This window comes from Mya arenaria, chromosome 11 (genome assembly GCF_026914265.1).
Source record: "Mya arenaria isolate MELC-2E11 chromosome 11, ASM2691426v1".
In the NCBI taxonomy this organism is placed as follows: domain Eukaryota; kingdom Metazoa; phylum Mollusca; class Bivalvia; order Myida; family Myidae; genus Mya; species Mya arenaria.
Window position 1 is genome coordinate 10,988,747 of NC_069132.1, and position 16,173 is coordinate 11,004,919.

The 16,173-nt window shown below is 36.5% G+C and overlaps 1 protein-coding gene across 3 annotated transcripts; it reads right to left on the reverse strand.

Annotated features, from left to right (window-relative positions):
* Window positions 1–19: 19 nt before the first annotated feature.
* LOC128208915 (proton-coupled folate transporter-like) lies at window positions 20–15,203 on the reverse strand. Of its 3 annotated transcripts, XM_052912624.1 has the most exons (6): window positions 15,099–15,187; window positions 13,811–13,874; window positions 6,647–7,812; window positions 6,023–6,106; window positions 3,804–3,960; window positions 20–3,202 (listed from the first exon to the last, which is right to left on the reverse strand). In XM_052912624.1, the coding sequence occupies exons 3-6, from the start codon at window positions 7,767–7,769 to the stop codon at window positions 3,001–3,003; spliced, it is 1,566 nt and encodes a 521-aa protein (XP_052768584.1). In that variant the 5' UTR covers window positions 7,770–7,812; window positions 13,811–13,874; window positions 15,099–15,187; the 3' UTR covers window positions 20–3,000. The 3 variants fall into 3 exon arrangements, with proteins under 3 accessions (XP_052768584.1, XP_052768585.1, XP_052768588.1); XM_052912625.1 differs by lacking the exon at window positions 13,811–13,874 and having other exon boundaries at window positions 15,099–15,203; XM_052912628.1 differs by lacking the exons at window positions 13,811–13,874; window positions 15,099–15,187 and adding an exon at window positions 8,976–9,075.
* Window positions 15,204–16,173: the final 970 nt, after the last annotated feature.

Sequence of the window (16,173 nt, forward strand, 5' to 3'; positions counted from 1 at the left end):
TTGGAAGAAATAACGAATGTTTTGAAGTGTATTTTAATACCTTATAAAGCATTATGAAACATAACTCTTAACGGAAACATCATGAAACAAAAAATTACAAGCATGTACAAAAAATGTATAAGTCAAGTATACTGGTTTTGAACACAAAACTTGATAAGGTGAAATATTTCAGATTGAGGCATATAAATGGACGTTATTACAAATACATTTTTTTACTACATCTTTAAAAATGACATCTGTGAAGGTCATGCATGAACATATTTTGGAAACAAATTCAAATGAAAACATTTGAAGAAGAAAAAATTTGTACACCATACACCTTGTCATCATGAAATGACGGTTTCAAATGAATTGTCGCCATAAAATAATGTAATAAATATCTGCCAACTTTAGAAATGATACACCTAGCATAAACATGAACATGACCTTCTCTAAAGCTGTCTTTATATTGCACTCAATAAATTTAAACGTTTCTATTCTCTATACATATTTACAATTTTCAACCAAATTTGACCACACAGTGGTCCAGTTGTAAAATGACAAACAGAAGTCAAGTCATAAAATGACAAACAGAAGTCGGGTCATAATCTGACAAACAGTAGTCAGATCATAATCTGACAAACAGTAGTCAGGTCATAAAATGATCAACAGTGGTCAGGTCATTATCTGACAAACATTGTAAGGTCGTAATCTGACAAACAGAAGTCAGGTCATACGGAAATCTGACAAACAGAAGTCAGGTCATACGGAAATCTGACAAACAGAAGTCAGGTCATAAAATGACAATCAGAAGTCAAGTCATCAAATGACAAACAGTAGTCAGGTCATAATCTGACAAACAGCAGTCAGGTCATAATCTGACAAACAGTAGTCAGGTCATAATCTGACAAACAGCATTCAGGTCATAATCTGACAAACAAAAGTCAGGTCATAAAATGACAAACAGTAGTCAGGTCATAATCTGACAAACAGAAGTCAGGTCATAAAATGACAAACAATAGACAGGCCATAAAATGATACTTGTTTATGCAATATACTTCCCTCTCAATATTAAACAACTTTCACTCACATAAACAATTACAAACAAATACCAGAACAACTGTTTCCCATGAAAAGAAACGTTAAATGAGTTTATGGCAGTTAAATTGCAAACCAAGTTTAGGCATGAACATTTATTTATACATAAATGGCTTTTGCTAGTATTAAACAAGGTAAAGAGAATTCATTCCTGTGTTATTAAGTGCAAGTCAGAATGTATTGAATATGTACATTTATACAATATATGCTTACTTTTACAATAAATGAGCAGATGAAGCTACCCTTTTACTATTTTATCATAATGCCTTATCAACCTACATGTATTTTAGCAGGATCACTCATTGTAACACTGACTCTCACTGTAACACTCACTGTTTAAAAAATATCACAGAATGCATATAGATAAAATTTTAAGTACATGTACAAATAAACATAAGAACTTTACTGTAAAAAAAATAATGAAATAATATTTTAATAATAGATATACAGTCAAGCAATATTTAAGAAAAAACGAGAATTCCGAGGAAATGAATGTGTCTCCTGCTATGAACAATGAAGCAACTTTCATAGTAAAATCAATCATGATAAACAAATTTATGTAAATGGAGCAGAACTTCATAGTTATTTCAGTAACTGCAGCGATTCATGCAATTCCCCATGACTGAGAAATCATGCCATGTACACTGTCACCAAGTTTCATCATGATTTGATAATAAATACTTGAGTTATTGTCTGCACAAGACATAAAACTATTATTTTTAACAGAAAAGGTGTATAATTCTGGAGTTACTGATATGATTTACTCAAATATCAAACTTGACCATAACAATATTCCAACAAATACTTCTAATAAGTTTCATCTTGATTGTAAAATAAATTCTTAAGTTACTGTCTGCACAAGGTTTTGCTTACTCTGAAGCCATTGACGCTGCTGCAACTGCCAATAACGCCAAAAGTAATACCTATATGTGACCTTTTGAAGTGACACAAAAACAGGCAAACACATTTGTTACAAATATTGAAGATATTTACACACACACACCAACAGGTTGATCAAAATGCTTCTTAATAAGCACAGGCAATACACGGTCAATACATTGTATGGAAGTATCAATCCACTAAAGCTGAAACTTTGGTTCAATTTTAAAATCATATTTATGACATTTCAAGATATTTTTGTAATATTCATTCAGACCATTTTTTGGATACAGATGTCTTTTAGAAAACTCCCTTTATATCATCATAACAACTATTTTTGCATTTATCTTATTTAACATTCATTCATAAAAGAACATTATTTATCATCCTATCATTGTACTGAAAGTCACACATCTGATTTGATTAACATGACATGTGAAAGCCTCTGTTTCATTTATACCAATACAATAATGATGACAGTAGTTAAACAACAATATTTACATGTCTTAACAGTAGAAATGTAACAAGAAATGTGTGACAAGAACAAGTGCCACTCATCAGGTATCGTTCCTTTGGATGAAAATATGTCTTCTAAATACATGCAGTTGTAAGTTTTAATTATACATTAAGACAAACATTTTGGATGAAAGTGAAGATTCCCTACTCACTGTATCCTGTGCTTCACCAAAATACATGGAATTACAAGAGAACCTTTTTCTTGACTCTCAGTTTAACCTATATGTATAGACAAGTTACCAGAGATTTAAATATGGCATCATTGTAATCATAAATTGATTTGACTAAATAAACAAACACATAGGAATAACATAATAAATAGGTTATCAACTCTTGGCGGCAACTCCTGGAGTGTTGCCCAATACTAATTCAAGCAACCACTTTTAGGTGATACAGTGAAGCTGCTGAATAAAGTAATTTATGTAGGCCAGCTCTAGAACAAATACAGTGAAGGTGCTGATTATCAGTAAGACTAAGTACGTTATCTAGGCAAGCTAGAATTTGCTATTCTCAAACAAAATACATGCATCAGACTGTGTCTGTGGTGCCAGCTGCTGTAATATCAGGCTGGTTCCCACTCAGTGATGTGGTCATTATGCGGGGTGTCAGCTCCTCCTCTTGGTCAGGCTGGGAACTGTCTACTGGAACCTCATTGGCTATCAGCTCAGACTTTCCTTCCATCACCTCATAGCCAAGTTCGGAGGCATGCAGGTCTATGTACCTAATTCCTCTGAAAACAAATGAAACAAAAACTGATAAGAAAAACACTCTCATATTTCATTGAAAGTTTTTTTTAAAATTGAAACATAGCTTTTAAACACTTAATGATTCATCTACCCAGTACTTGCAATGTGCCAGGTACCAATACGATAGGTCTTTTTATCGTATTAATATATCACGTTGTACTTTGCGATTTGTACTCAACACAAGAGTGTTGTCACGCCTACTATTTCTTTATTGAGTACATCTGTCTTGCACTAAGCCCATCAACTTTTCATTATTATTCACTTTCAAATGAATCCGTGAATTACTTACTTGACTGCCTTGAAATACAACAACAAGAGTTAAAAATAATTCTCATATTCCAGTCTTTTTTACATCAATATTTGTTTGAATTGTTTATCTTCTTGTTTTATACTGTAACTGATGACAATTATAACTTTATTCAATTCAATTCTAATTACACTTAACTGAAGAAAGTTCATAATATGCAAAAAAAATTTGAATGACAGTGAAAACATCAGAGAACAATGAGATCTGAAATCAATGAAGTAAAACAGTAAATATGACTGATATTATATCTAGGTGTTTGTAACTGCACTTTAACTTACAAGGTCAGTCCAAATGGCAGAATAAGAAGTAGAGCAGACACAACGAACACGAATCCGGCGTAATAGCGTAGTGTGTCAGCGTAGATGGACTGGAACATGAGTGGGGCCAGGAAGTATGAGATGCTCTCACCAGAATGCATCAGCGCAAACAGGGAACCTGTCATGGTGGAACAGTGGATTCAAAACTAACATAGTAGTAGTGGAAAACATGTTCATGTTTCTTAACTGGTAACCAATTATATATTTGAAACTCAAGATGTAAGTGTCTGATATGGACAAACATTTATTAAATACACAGGTTATAATGTTCACTGTACATTAATATTTTGAACTTGAATATGTTTCCTTTTAAGAAGTAAGCAATTAACAGAATAACTATAAACCCCATATTTAGATTAAAAACCAGGTTCTCAATTTGCGCAATCAGAAGGTATGGGCAAGCTGAATGAGTGAAGTGTAATTCTAATTTTCTATATGCTCTATGCTATAATTAGCATTCCCTATGTAAAACTAGAGCTTCATCTGTGAAATGCCTACAATGTCAACCCTGCCACTGTATCAACATTATCTAACAGTTCTGTGAAATGTCCTTTGCTTTGACCTGCTGACATGAATGATATACTGTCATGAATGCTACATGTTCGCTTTTCATACTTTAATTTATGCAAAGTTATTCTAAAATCCCAAGTGAAAGACCTAGTTACAGCCCAAGTAATGGAATTTTGACCAATGACCCTTTATTGTCATTTTCTGACATGGGTCTTTCATGCAACACATGGCTTTTCTTAGTGAACATATGCTCATGTATTTTAAAATCCCCCAATGTATGACCATGTTACAGCCTGGACACAAATAGTTGACACTCACCCATCAAGCAAACCATAAGCTGGCCAACATACCGCATTCTAATAATCTAATAACAGCGCTTAACAATAAAGGTTTAGGAAATAATTATGCAGTAAAACAAGAGCTGTCACAGAGACTATGTGTGCTAACATGCAAGACCTTAACCAGAATTTCTAAGTCGCATAATAAAGGGGCAAAAATTATATATTATGAAAGATAGAGTTATCTTTCTTGATTAAATAGTCAGAAGGTTAAATGGTTGGGAGCCTGTGTGTAAAGTTTCAATGCAATACATGATGTATTCGCTGAGGTATTGACTTAAAAGTGGTAACATGCAAAACCATAACCAGAATTTCTATGTCGAATAAAAAAGGGGACATTATTTGAATTTAATGCAAACTAGAGTTATCTTACTTGGTAATTTAAGTAGATTGGATGGTTGAGTACCATTGTATAAAGTCTCAATGCAATACATCAAGTTGCTGAGATATTAACCTATGTGTGCATACATGCAAAACCTTAACCAGAATTTCTAAGTCAAATAGTAAAGGCCCATAATTTGCATTATATTCAAAAAAGTGTTATCTTACTTCATTAATTTAGTAGGTTAGATAGTTGGGAATACATATCTAAAGTTTCAATGCAATACATGATATATTTGCTGTGATATTGACTTAAATGTGGTTATATGCAAAACCTTAACCAGAATTTCTAAGTTTAATAATAAAGGGCAATTATTTTGCATTAAATGCAAACTAGAGTTATCTAACTTGGTTAATTAAGTAGGTTGGATGGTTGAGTACCATTGTATAAAGTCTCAATGCAATACCTCAATATTAACCTATGTGTGCTTTAACGCAAAACCTTAACCAGAATTTCTAAGTTGAATAATAAAGGGCAATTATTTACATGAAATGCAAACTAGAGTTATTTATCTTGGTTAATTAAGTAGGTTGGATGGTTGAGTACCATTGTATCAAGTCTCAATGCAATACCTCAAGTAGTTGCTGAGATATTAACCTATGTGTGCTTGCAAGCAAAAACCTTAACGAGAATTTCGAAGTCAAATAATAAAGGCCTATTATTTGCATTTAATGCAAACTAGAATTATCTAACTTGGTTAATTAAGTAGGTTGGATGGTTGAGAACCATTGTATATAGTCTTAATTCAATACATCAAGTTGTTGCTGAGATCTTACGATACCAGGGTGAGTAGTATAGCTCTCCTTATTCTTCGAATAGTCGAGCTAAAAATAATAAAATCAAGCACATGGCACATTTTAGTAGGTTTAGGCTAACTTTGATCAAACTGTCATTTATGTATGTGTATCTTCTTAAAATAATCCAACAAGGCTATAGGCAAACAAGCGTACCTTGCTGGGCTGGTTCAATGCCCTGGGCCACTATAGCCCTCATCATGGGAAATGGCAACAGCTCAAAAATCAGAAGGAAAATTGCTGAAAAAAATAATATTGTCTAACAAACACAAATTATCAAACTTAATATTTATTGAGAAAGGCATTAAATAAACAGTATGTCTATTATTTACAGAATCTCTGTTAATACAAAATACATAAATCTTTAGTATTTTACTTGCAACAGCATAGAAAGTGAGTTGAGCAGATGTACATTTTATTAAACTGATGTTGAAATTCAAACGAAAATATCATATTATAACTAGCGTAAGATTGGCCAAGAAGTTGTTATTTTCTCATGGTCTTGTATACAGCTCTTCAGAAACTATCATACAACAACTCTTAAAAATACTAAGCCTGACAAAGATTAAGGACCACAATGGAAATGGGTTTTATTAGTAAAGAAACTCTCTTTTTATATCCTTTACATATAATATTGATTTACATGGTTTTATTAATTCATTCTTATTGCTTTTCATATGTATGTCTTAATTTTAAACTGCCATGTAAATTATAATTTTATGTTGAAGTATATCAATGTAGAGATATATATTTGCCAAGCTGGAAAGGAAACTCCCTTACCTACATACAGGATGACTCCATTATGAATGCCAGCAATCCAAAGGGTCCCAGTCAACTTTGAGACAAATCCCATCAGGGCTATGTGAGTTTCCGTGAAGAAAGGAAAGTAGCGTTTCAGAACTGGTGTAACGGTTCCTGTGCAAATTGCAGCACAGGCCATTGCTACTGACAGGAAAACCCCAATCTTTGTTGCCTCCCAATTTAGAGGCGGGCCCAATAAATAGAGGACAAGAGTATTGATTTGTCCAATATGAACAATTGCATAGGTCTGAAATGCTAGTATTGCCAGCCACACTCTGACAAGCTTTATGTTGTTTTTGCACTTAAAAAACCTTCCAAGCGGCTTAAAAGTGTCGATACAACAGTTTCCAGTCATTTCCTGTCTCGATGGTGATCTATTTGATTCAGGTTTTACTTCCCTCACCAGAAAAAAGGATATCAACAGTGACGCTAGACTGCAGATGAAACAAAACCAGAATGGTTGTAGAAACCCACTTGCTTGGACCCAAAATCCCACCATAATATTTCCAAGTGCATATGCTGCACCATTCAACAATTCTTGCAGAGCGAGTCTGCTGGATCTTTGGTGGGGTTTCACTACATTTATAGCGTAGTAAGAGCCTCCTGCAAGCACAGCTGTCATACTGCCACTTAGACCACGAATTGCAGAGGCCATAAACAGACCATCTATTGACCAACCTGTGTACTGGATCATAATGTATATAAAACAGTATATTGAACTACCAAGGGCAGGTAACCAGAGCAGTATCCTCCTGCGACCTGTCCTGTCACTGAGTGCTCCAAGAATGATTACAGTGACAACTGCCGGCAGTCCTTCCGCTATCTGGAGACTAAGAACAACAACAGCACTCTCTCTTTGAGCCTCATGGTAAAGTTGAGTCTCATTAAGTGGCGTGGAGTCTATGTCAAGGCCGGCATGGAGATGTCTCTTTGCAAGGGTCTGCTGTTGCACATACTCCTGGAAGAGAGGCAGTGTCATGTGCCGTGCCAGGAAGAACAAGAAGTAGGCTGCTTCCACCAGGTAGGACTGTATGGAATCAAGGAACACCAGACCCATGGCATGGGTTCTCTGCATGCAGCCTGTAGATGACTCCCCTGACATTTTTTTCAGTCTGCTGTTGTAAATTTCTTCTTGTTACTTATACCTGAAAAACGAAGAATAGAATGCTTTGAGAGAAATGGGTCTTTCAAAATTAAAATCTAAACTTAACATTTATTGGATTGAATGTTCAAATTTCATGATGAATAAGAGCAAAAACTGTCAATTTTTTTCTGGCAGTTCACATATATGCAACATTGTTCTATTTCATTTTCTGAATTTAACTAAAAAGGTAGAATCTGTTTTTTAGTAGATTTCATGCTTATTTTGTGTAGAATACTTTTGCAATTACATGGTAGAAAATGAATATAACCCTTTATAACCTTTTTATTGCACTAGGGGCCATTTGGGAATATATACCTAATCAATTGCCTGAGTCACGGTGTGAATCAGGGTTTTCCTGGTCACACTGACTCAGGGTGAATGGTTAGTTCCGGGTAAGTTACATGAGGAAAAGAGAAAATGGAGCTCAGGGAGCCCTATTGACAGAGTAGATATGGCGATGTTAGAAAAAGTTGTGGAACTCGTACCATGGGAGGAAGAAAAAAACTTGATAAGGAGTGCTGCCGGAACACTTGTTCAATCAGATGACTGGCGACCCCACTAGTGTGCCTATACCGGCCGGGGTTAAGTAAAAAAAAAACCTCACCAGTTGATATCAGCTAAGGGCACTAGTTAGGGTTCTCTGTTTCAGAATTAAGCAAGGCCCAAGGGGAAGATAATGACTAAGCTTGTATTACAAACTGGTTGCGACAAGGGTCTGTCCCTTGTCCTGCAGATCTATTCAGATCTAGCCCGGCTAGTAAGAGCTACTGGTTAAACAAAGACTAGCTCCATTAAGTGCATGAGGTTTTGAATGTGGTGGAGCCACAATCTGAGGAATTCTGGTTAATCTTACCAGCAACCCTCAGGAATGATGCACTGGCTCTTAATCACAATTTGCCCTTTGCAGGGCATCAGGGAATGTATGATAAAAATGTTTTCCTGTTTGGGCCTGAATGGGGATATGGAAAGGTATGTGTCTGGCTGTGAGTTATGCAATCAGAATAAAAAGAATAAAAAAGGCATAAGAGGGGGAAGTGTCCTCTCACAGAACACCAAGCTGGGTGCCTAAAGGGTACATCTTGATTTTTTAGGTCTTCTGGGTCTTCTGTCTAAAACATCTAGGGGTAATAAGCACATAATATTAATGATGGTAGATCAGTTCACCAAGTGGGTGGAGTGGATCCCTCTACCAACACAGTCCGTCAAACCACACGAGAGCAGGGATTGACCATTTCATTTCGCGGTTCGGCGTCCCTTTTCAGATCAGATCTGCAACTTTGAATCAAAATAGCTCTCGCAGGTTTGCAAGGTGCTAGAAATACATAAGGCAAGAACCACGCACTATAGGCTGTCTGCCAATGGGCAGGTGGAAACGTATAATAGCACCTTAATGGATGCTATGCAGTGTTTTATAGGCAAGTCCCATAACATGTGGAATTTACAGCTCCAGCAAATCGCTGGGGCTCTCTGTTCTTCAGTGAACTGAATGACTGGGTTCACGGCAAACAAGCTCATGTTAGGCCGAGAGATAAGTACACCAGCTAGTATAATGTTTCCCCCCTCACTCAGGTAAAAATGTTAACCCTGAGACGTACGCTCATGAGCTAGCTACAACAATGCAAAAGGCTCATGAAGTGGCCTGGTAGGTCATGAAAACCACATCCAAGTGGATGTAGTGGAATTATGACCTACGAGTACTGGAAATAAGCTCCTCAGTGGGGGATGTGGTTTATTTATTAGACACAGTTGTGGTAAATGTAGCAAACTTTGCCAACCATGTAGAGGCCCTGCTGTTATAGTGAAGAAGCTGTCTGATTATCTGTTCCGAAACTTGGTGTTTGTGGTTAATCACGACAGAATAAAGCCCTGTATGGGGCAGAGAAATCCCACAGTGGATTCAGCACTGGCAGAAAAATCGAATACCAGCCAGTGCTGCAAGGGGAGATGATCATATGCACTGCTTTTGCCGAAACACTTGGCATGGCCGGTTTATGATACAATGTGATCATTGCCATGAATGGTACCATGGATCATGTGTAGACATAACTCCTTCTGAGGCTCTTGAAATTAAGGTGTACAAATGTCTTGTCTGCAAAACCCGCAGAAATAGATGATACATGTATATACTAGGGATGGCAACGAGTACCCGAGTACTCGATCGAACGTCCGAGTACTCGAGTACCAAATCACTACTCGAGTACTCAGAAAAAAAGAAAAAAAATCTATAAAAATCACCAAATACACTATTTACAGACAAAATATCAGATCTGGTTAGTTGCCAATAGGACAATTTACGGTCCCTCTAATCCCCGCTGTGTATACAATTGACCTCAATCAATTAGTTGACAGTTGTTGTGATAGTTGCAAACTGTCAACAAAGGATCCCTATTTCAAGTTAGCACTGATGTCAATTAGCGATGTTTTGATAGCAATACTTTCACCTATACAATTCTATTGTATACCAATTAGAGACCTTTCACCAAACAATGGACGCTTACGAGCGAAAGAGTATCGACCGTTACGAGAATTGATTTCTTAATGGGCGTATTTTAACAATTTTTGCAATGATTATCACAATTGATTGGTTGATATTTTAAATCAAGAATTATGAATATTAATGAGGTAAACAACAATTACACAGTAAAAAAATAATTTGTAGTCTAAAAAACTGAGTATCGTTCACTTTTTTTATGTATGCTATTAATTTTCGTTCATTGAAATTCTGATTGTTGTTCATTTCTGCAGTGCATACTTGTATAAAATGAAACGAATAAAATGAAATGCAGTGCATACTTGTATAAAATGAAACGAATAAAACAAATTAAAAGCCTGAAACAACATTTGTTTTATTTTTATATCATTTTTTGTTAAAATATGTAATGAAAGTTTACTTTAAAGGTGAAAATGACCAATAATACAACCAACGCACAATATACGCCATTAACGATACATGTATACACAATCTTGTCTTCGCGAACACATATTCAATTTTTCCGAGTAATCGAGTACCCGAGTACTCGATCGAATGATCGTCCGAGTACTTGAGTATTAATTTTACTACTCGTTGCCATCCCTATTATATACAGTTGAAAACCATTGGCTCAATATTCCAGGGACTGGCCAAAATACTTGGAGCCTCGAAAATATCAAGCCAAGTGGGATTGGTTACTGAATTTGTATTTTACTTTGATACGTTAAAGGAAGTCTTGATTACCAAGTTTGATATTTGCTAATCTCCGCAAGGGAAGAGTATTTATTGGACAAAGTTACCATACACACATTGACAGTTCACAACACGACAAATTTGATACTATCAAAATATCATTTAATTTTTTTGTATTTATTTATGCAATAAAAAAACAAACACATCTATGTGAAAACAATAAACAAGCAAATATTTACAAAGTGAATAACACCATAGCATAGCTTAGGTTGTACCGGGTCCATCTCTAGATTACTCAGCATTTGAAATTAATTGGAATTATTCAATTACTAGGAACATTCAGCGCAATTTTTTTATGTGAATGACGCTTTATCAAAATTACTGGAGATTTATACATGTAATGACATAATTTTGGCTTTTGTTCTTGTGCCAATTAAAGACAGAAATTAAAGTGATGGCATGTTTGCTCAAACTATTAAACCATCTAAATTTGATAATAATTATGATACCAATCAAGCAGGTCGATTAGCACCTTGTGCTAAATGAAGCCAAGCTTACAAATCAAGGTGTGAAATTCTTATCCAACCCGCGAAAAGGACATTGAGCCAAGCAAACAAATCGAAGTGTTGTATTCTTACTAGGGACCGTGAAAATGAAACAGAACGTGGAGAACTATCAACCCTCCAAATATTGAGCCGTCTGATCGCATTTAATATGAACATATAGTAAAAAAATCAGTCCTTAAAATCTGGTTTGAGCCAACGTTGATATCAAGCCATGCAATATCAAGCCAACTAGTTTTACAAGACATAATAATGCCAAAAAGAAGGCATCAATAAAGGAAAGCAACCCCTAAATAAGGCCCTGGTTGACAAACAGACCCTCTTTGTCATGTACAGCTAACATCCGGAAGGGACCCGGAACGGGCCATATTAGCCCTCCAGGGTCAGGTTGAATTGGCTAGGGGTCTTGAGAAGGAGGACTGGCTGGCCAATACTGCTAGAAAACTGCAAACCTTGCAGTTCCATGATGATAATTGTCTCAGGGACAATGTCGGCCCTTGCCAAAGTCTAAGCCTAAATGGGACCTAGTCAGGATATTTGTCTGGATACAGACCCAAATTTGGAGCATGTTATGGCAGATGAGGGGAGGCTAGCACAGAGCAACCCTGACTCTACGGAGGTTGGATCTGTGTCCTCCGGTGATGAGGCTCTCCTCCTTGCCTCTCCTGTTAAGGACTTGGGCAAAAATGTCGATGAGGTACCGGTAGATAAAGCCTCATTGTCTGCCCTCGGCTCAGTTTCACTGGGAGCTACTGGTGGGCTTCGTTTGGAACTGAGGGAGGAGGCACGGACAGTCAAAAGCCTTGGGACTTGGGTCTCGGCCGTTAAAAGCCGCAAGGAATCTTCCCAATGGTTAAAACTTACGGTGCTCCCTGTCGTGAAGTGTCCCTTCCAGGGTTGCACTTAAAGCTGCACTCTCACAGATTGAACGTTTTGACAACTTTTTTTATTTTTTGTCTTGGAACGAGCCAATTTTTTGCAAAAATCCATGGAAACCAGTTATATAAGACTGCTGACAAAAAATCATATCGCAGGTTTTTATATAAAAGTTCAAAAATTGATGTTTTATGCATTTTTCTTAAGCTTTTAGTAATGGTTTAAGCCATAAACATTAATTTTAGAACAGAAATATGAAAATCTACGATCTGATTTTTTGTCAGCAATCTTATATCATTTAATTAGTACAAGAGACTAGTGGCCAAGGCCTACACTACACTTGGACTGCTGGATATTACCAAAGTGTGTATGTGTAAGTTTGCCAGCAAACTACCTAACGTTGTAATTATCCTGAAGTGCTGTTCAGTTGTCCCCATGAGTACCGGTAGTGTACAGTGTGAGCGTGGGTTCTCCACACAGAATCGCATTGTGACACAACTTCGAACCTCGCTCAATAAAAAGAACCTGGACACTCTGATGAGAATCAGGAAGGATGGACCACCCCTAAATCAGTTCGATTTCAATAGAGCCCTACTCAAGTGGAAAAGTGCTAAACAAAGAAAACTATATCATATGTAGACTGTTAGTATATCATATAGTGCTTCTCTGATGAATCTCACCTTGAGACCTACATTGTGTGGATTGATCAAGTATATAGTGCTTCTTGTTTTGAGAACTATGATGTGATGATATATTGACTACTTTTTTTTCTTTTCTTTTTTACAATTGATGTCATGTTGTTTGATTTCAGCTAGTTTTGTTTTTATTTATAAGCTTATTTTATTTATTTATCATGTATCTAAATTCTGATATATATGTACATGTATGTGTGCATGATAGGTTTGCATGTAATAAAATGTTTGAAACTAGACTTTTTTTTAAAGGTATATACAACAAATTAATTCCAACTAAAAACAACCAGTATGACTATTTTAAAACAATTTAAACACCTATTTATTTTACATCTATTTAAATGCATAGAAAAGTTGTCCAGGACACACCAGAACCCACCATTTGAGATTTAAAATCTCAAAATTTTCCTACCTCCACGAGGGGGAACCCCCCTCCCGCACCCTCCCCCGTTCTCACTTCTCCCTAAAATTTCTGTCTAGGATGAGCCCTGCATTGGTTTGCAGATATTTATGTAAAAATTTGCTTTTTCCAAGACAAAAAATAAAAAAGTTGTTAAAATGGTCAATCTGTGAGAGTGCAGCTTCAACGTGCATCTTCCAGGAGTGTTTGAGACACTGATCGTCAGAGAGGACATTTCCTTCCAGAGACTCAGCGCCCTAAAGTTACACTAATAGTGTGCCATTGATTAAGGGTACAAACACTACCTTGGCTGATCTGGTGGTGGAAAGCATGTGCATCATCAGAGAGGTGGAAGCTCCATCTGTCGAGCTGAAATAAAGGCAATGAAAGACTTAGTTGTGGCAATGCCAGTTGCCATACCAGCAGACTTGAATGTGTTGCCGTTTGGCAATGCAGCCACAGCATTACTGCACTGGAAGATGGCTCTCCATCTTCTATTGATGCCAGGGCTCTAAGATCTCCCTGAGATGTTTTTCTCACCCAGGAGGAGAGGGATATGTACCCTTGCTGGTGGCTTTTGATAGCCACGGTCACCTGGACCGCATCATCCGCTATCTAAATATCGAGAATCCAACACCAAGTCAGATATGTATCTACTTAGAGCTACCTGAGGCTGCTGATGTGAGGGTGACGCGGGTGGTTGGGGTCTTTAATGCTCCTAGGGCATACCCTTCGATATCCGAAGTGAAGGCAATTACGACCAGGGTGAGTGCTAGGGTTGCATCCGAAGACAGACCTCACGACTTCTGTAGGATGTATTGAGCACCTGAGGAAACTGCTCAAGTGTCCAGAGGTTGCAGGGCTGGGAGAGGTTGGCCTCTATAGGACTGAACCGGTATCTACCTGGTTGATACGGAGTAGCTTATTCATGTGCACTGTTATACAGACACAGTAAAGGCCATGGACATCTGGACCAGGTCTTTCCTAACAACTACGTTGGTTTTACCCAAAGTAGCGGGGCTGTGGAACAATGCTAGGACCATGGCCCTGTTTTTTGCACATACTTTATATTAGTAGGGATTGGAAGAATCCTGTATAACATGTCTATTATTTTAGACTTACTAAGGGGATGAAAAGGCTTTGGGTTGAATAGTCTGACAGCCATCAAATTAAAGCCACACTAGCTTCCAACTTTTATCTAAATTCAATGTTAATAAAAAAAATAAAAACAACAATGTTATTCTACAAACTTTTAGATGTTTAGAAATTATTGTAGAAGAATAACGTTTTCAACGTCTATTATTTAACATTTAACAGGGAACATTTAGTCATTCTCAAATGCCGTCCAGGGTTGTTGTTTTGTTTTTTTAATTTTGGCCTGGTCCAGGCTTAACATCATTAAAAAAAAAGCTTAGAAAGCTTTTTAGAATGACTAAGGGAACATTACGCATGTCCAAGCGTAAAAAATGTTTCCTTGACGCACATTATAGTTGCAAAGCTCTGCTCATACAAATTGAAGGTCAACTTTCTTCGTTTTTAAAACTTAGCCTTATATAAGCATTCAAACTGACAGAAAATAATATAGGTACACACATTTATAACAGTTTACTATTTCCCAAACTCCGTTTGATATTGAAAATGGCCGAGGTGTTCCGATTGATGTATTAATTGACTTTCATCCGAGCGGCTGAATGATTGAGACTAACTATTCTCCAGGAAGTAGATTTGATTATGTCATTTGGTTGTGGTCAAATCGGTTCGCCGATGAACAGTATGACAAATACTTATTGAGGAATTCGGAGAGAGAGAGAGAGAGAGAGAGAGAGAGAGAGATTGATCCTGTGCAATATACCACTATGATGGTAATATGTCTCCTCTTTTGTTGTTCTTTTTTGTATCTATATGTTCTTAAAACTGTTTCATTCATATAGATTAGTTTACCATGATGTGTTTTCACAAGCAGAAACGTTCGAGTCGCAAATGTTTAAATATTTGAAATACGCCGGTAATCAGATTTATTGAGGATCGCAAAACATATGGCCGCATAATTTACGTGGTGTTTTCTATACGAATATATGATATTGCTTTGTAAATCAAGTAGGTACGTTTTTGCACACAGAAAATCATCAGTACGGAATGAGATACTGTGATCATTTGGAAACACGTGCAGCTTTTTCTAACCTTGGGACGATGTTGTTATAACTTAGAACAGCATAATGGTCTCTGCTCGTTCACTTCAGTAAAAAAATATGTATTGTGTCCAACCTTGATATTTAAGCATTTCTCAACTTTGAAACTATCCTAAATACATAATACGGCTGTCCCCAGAACAGTACTGTGAACATTTCTAAGGGCATATCTTTAAAAAAATAAAAACAGTTTACCGTATGCTTGTAAAATCCTTCGATTCAGATGTTTTATTTATTCGATATATTTCCAAAAAATAACAAAACCTGTCGAAATTCTGTGAGTCTTGAGGTGATAATCTCAGATTTAAAGTATCATTTGTCATGGTCTGCTAAATCGTAGGCATTATAAATTACACCATACACCAAATTTAGCATTCAGCTATTAGTTCAAACACTTGTTTCATTTGTGGATACGGTAGATAAGCGTTAATACAGCAACATCTTTCCTCTGGTAAAGAGAAACAACAAACTGCATATGT

Coding starts and splice junctions, on each gene's coding strand:
- LOC128208915 (XM_052912625.1), bottom strand. CDS start 7,769: ATGTCAGGGGAGTCATCTACAGGCTGCATGCAGAGAACCCATGCCATG. Junction 3,961..6,022: donor CATTGAACCAGCCCAGCAAG/GTACGCTTGTTT, acceptor CCACCATGACAG/GTTCCCTGTTTGCGCTGATG. Junction 3,203..3,803: donor CTGCCATTTGGACTGACCTT/GTAAGTTAAAGT, acceptor ATTTGTTTTCAG/AGGAATTAGGTACATAGACC.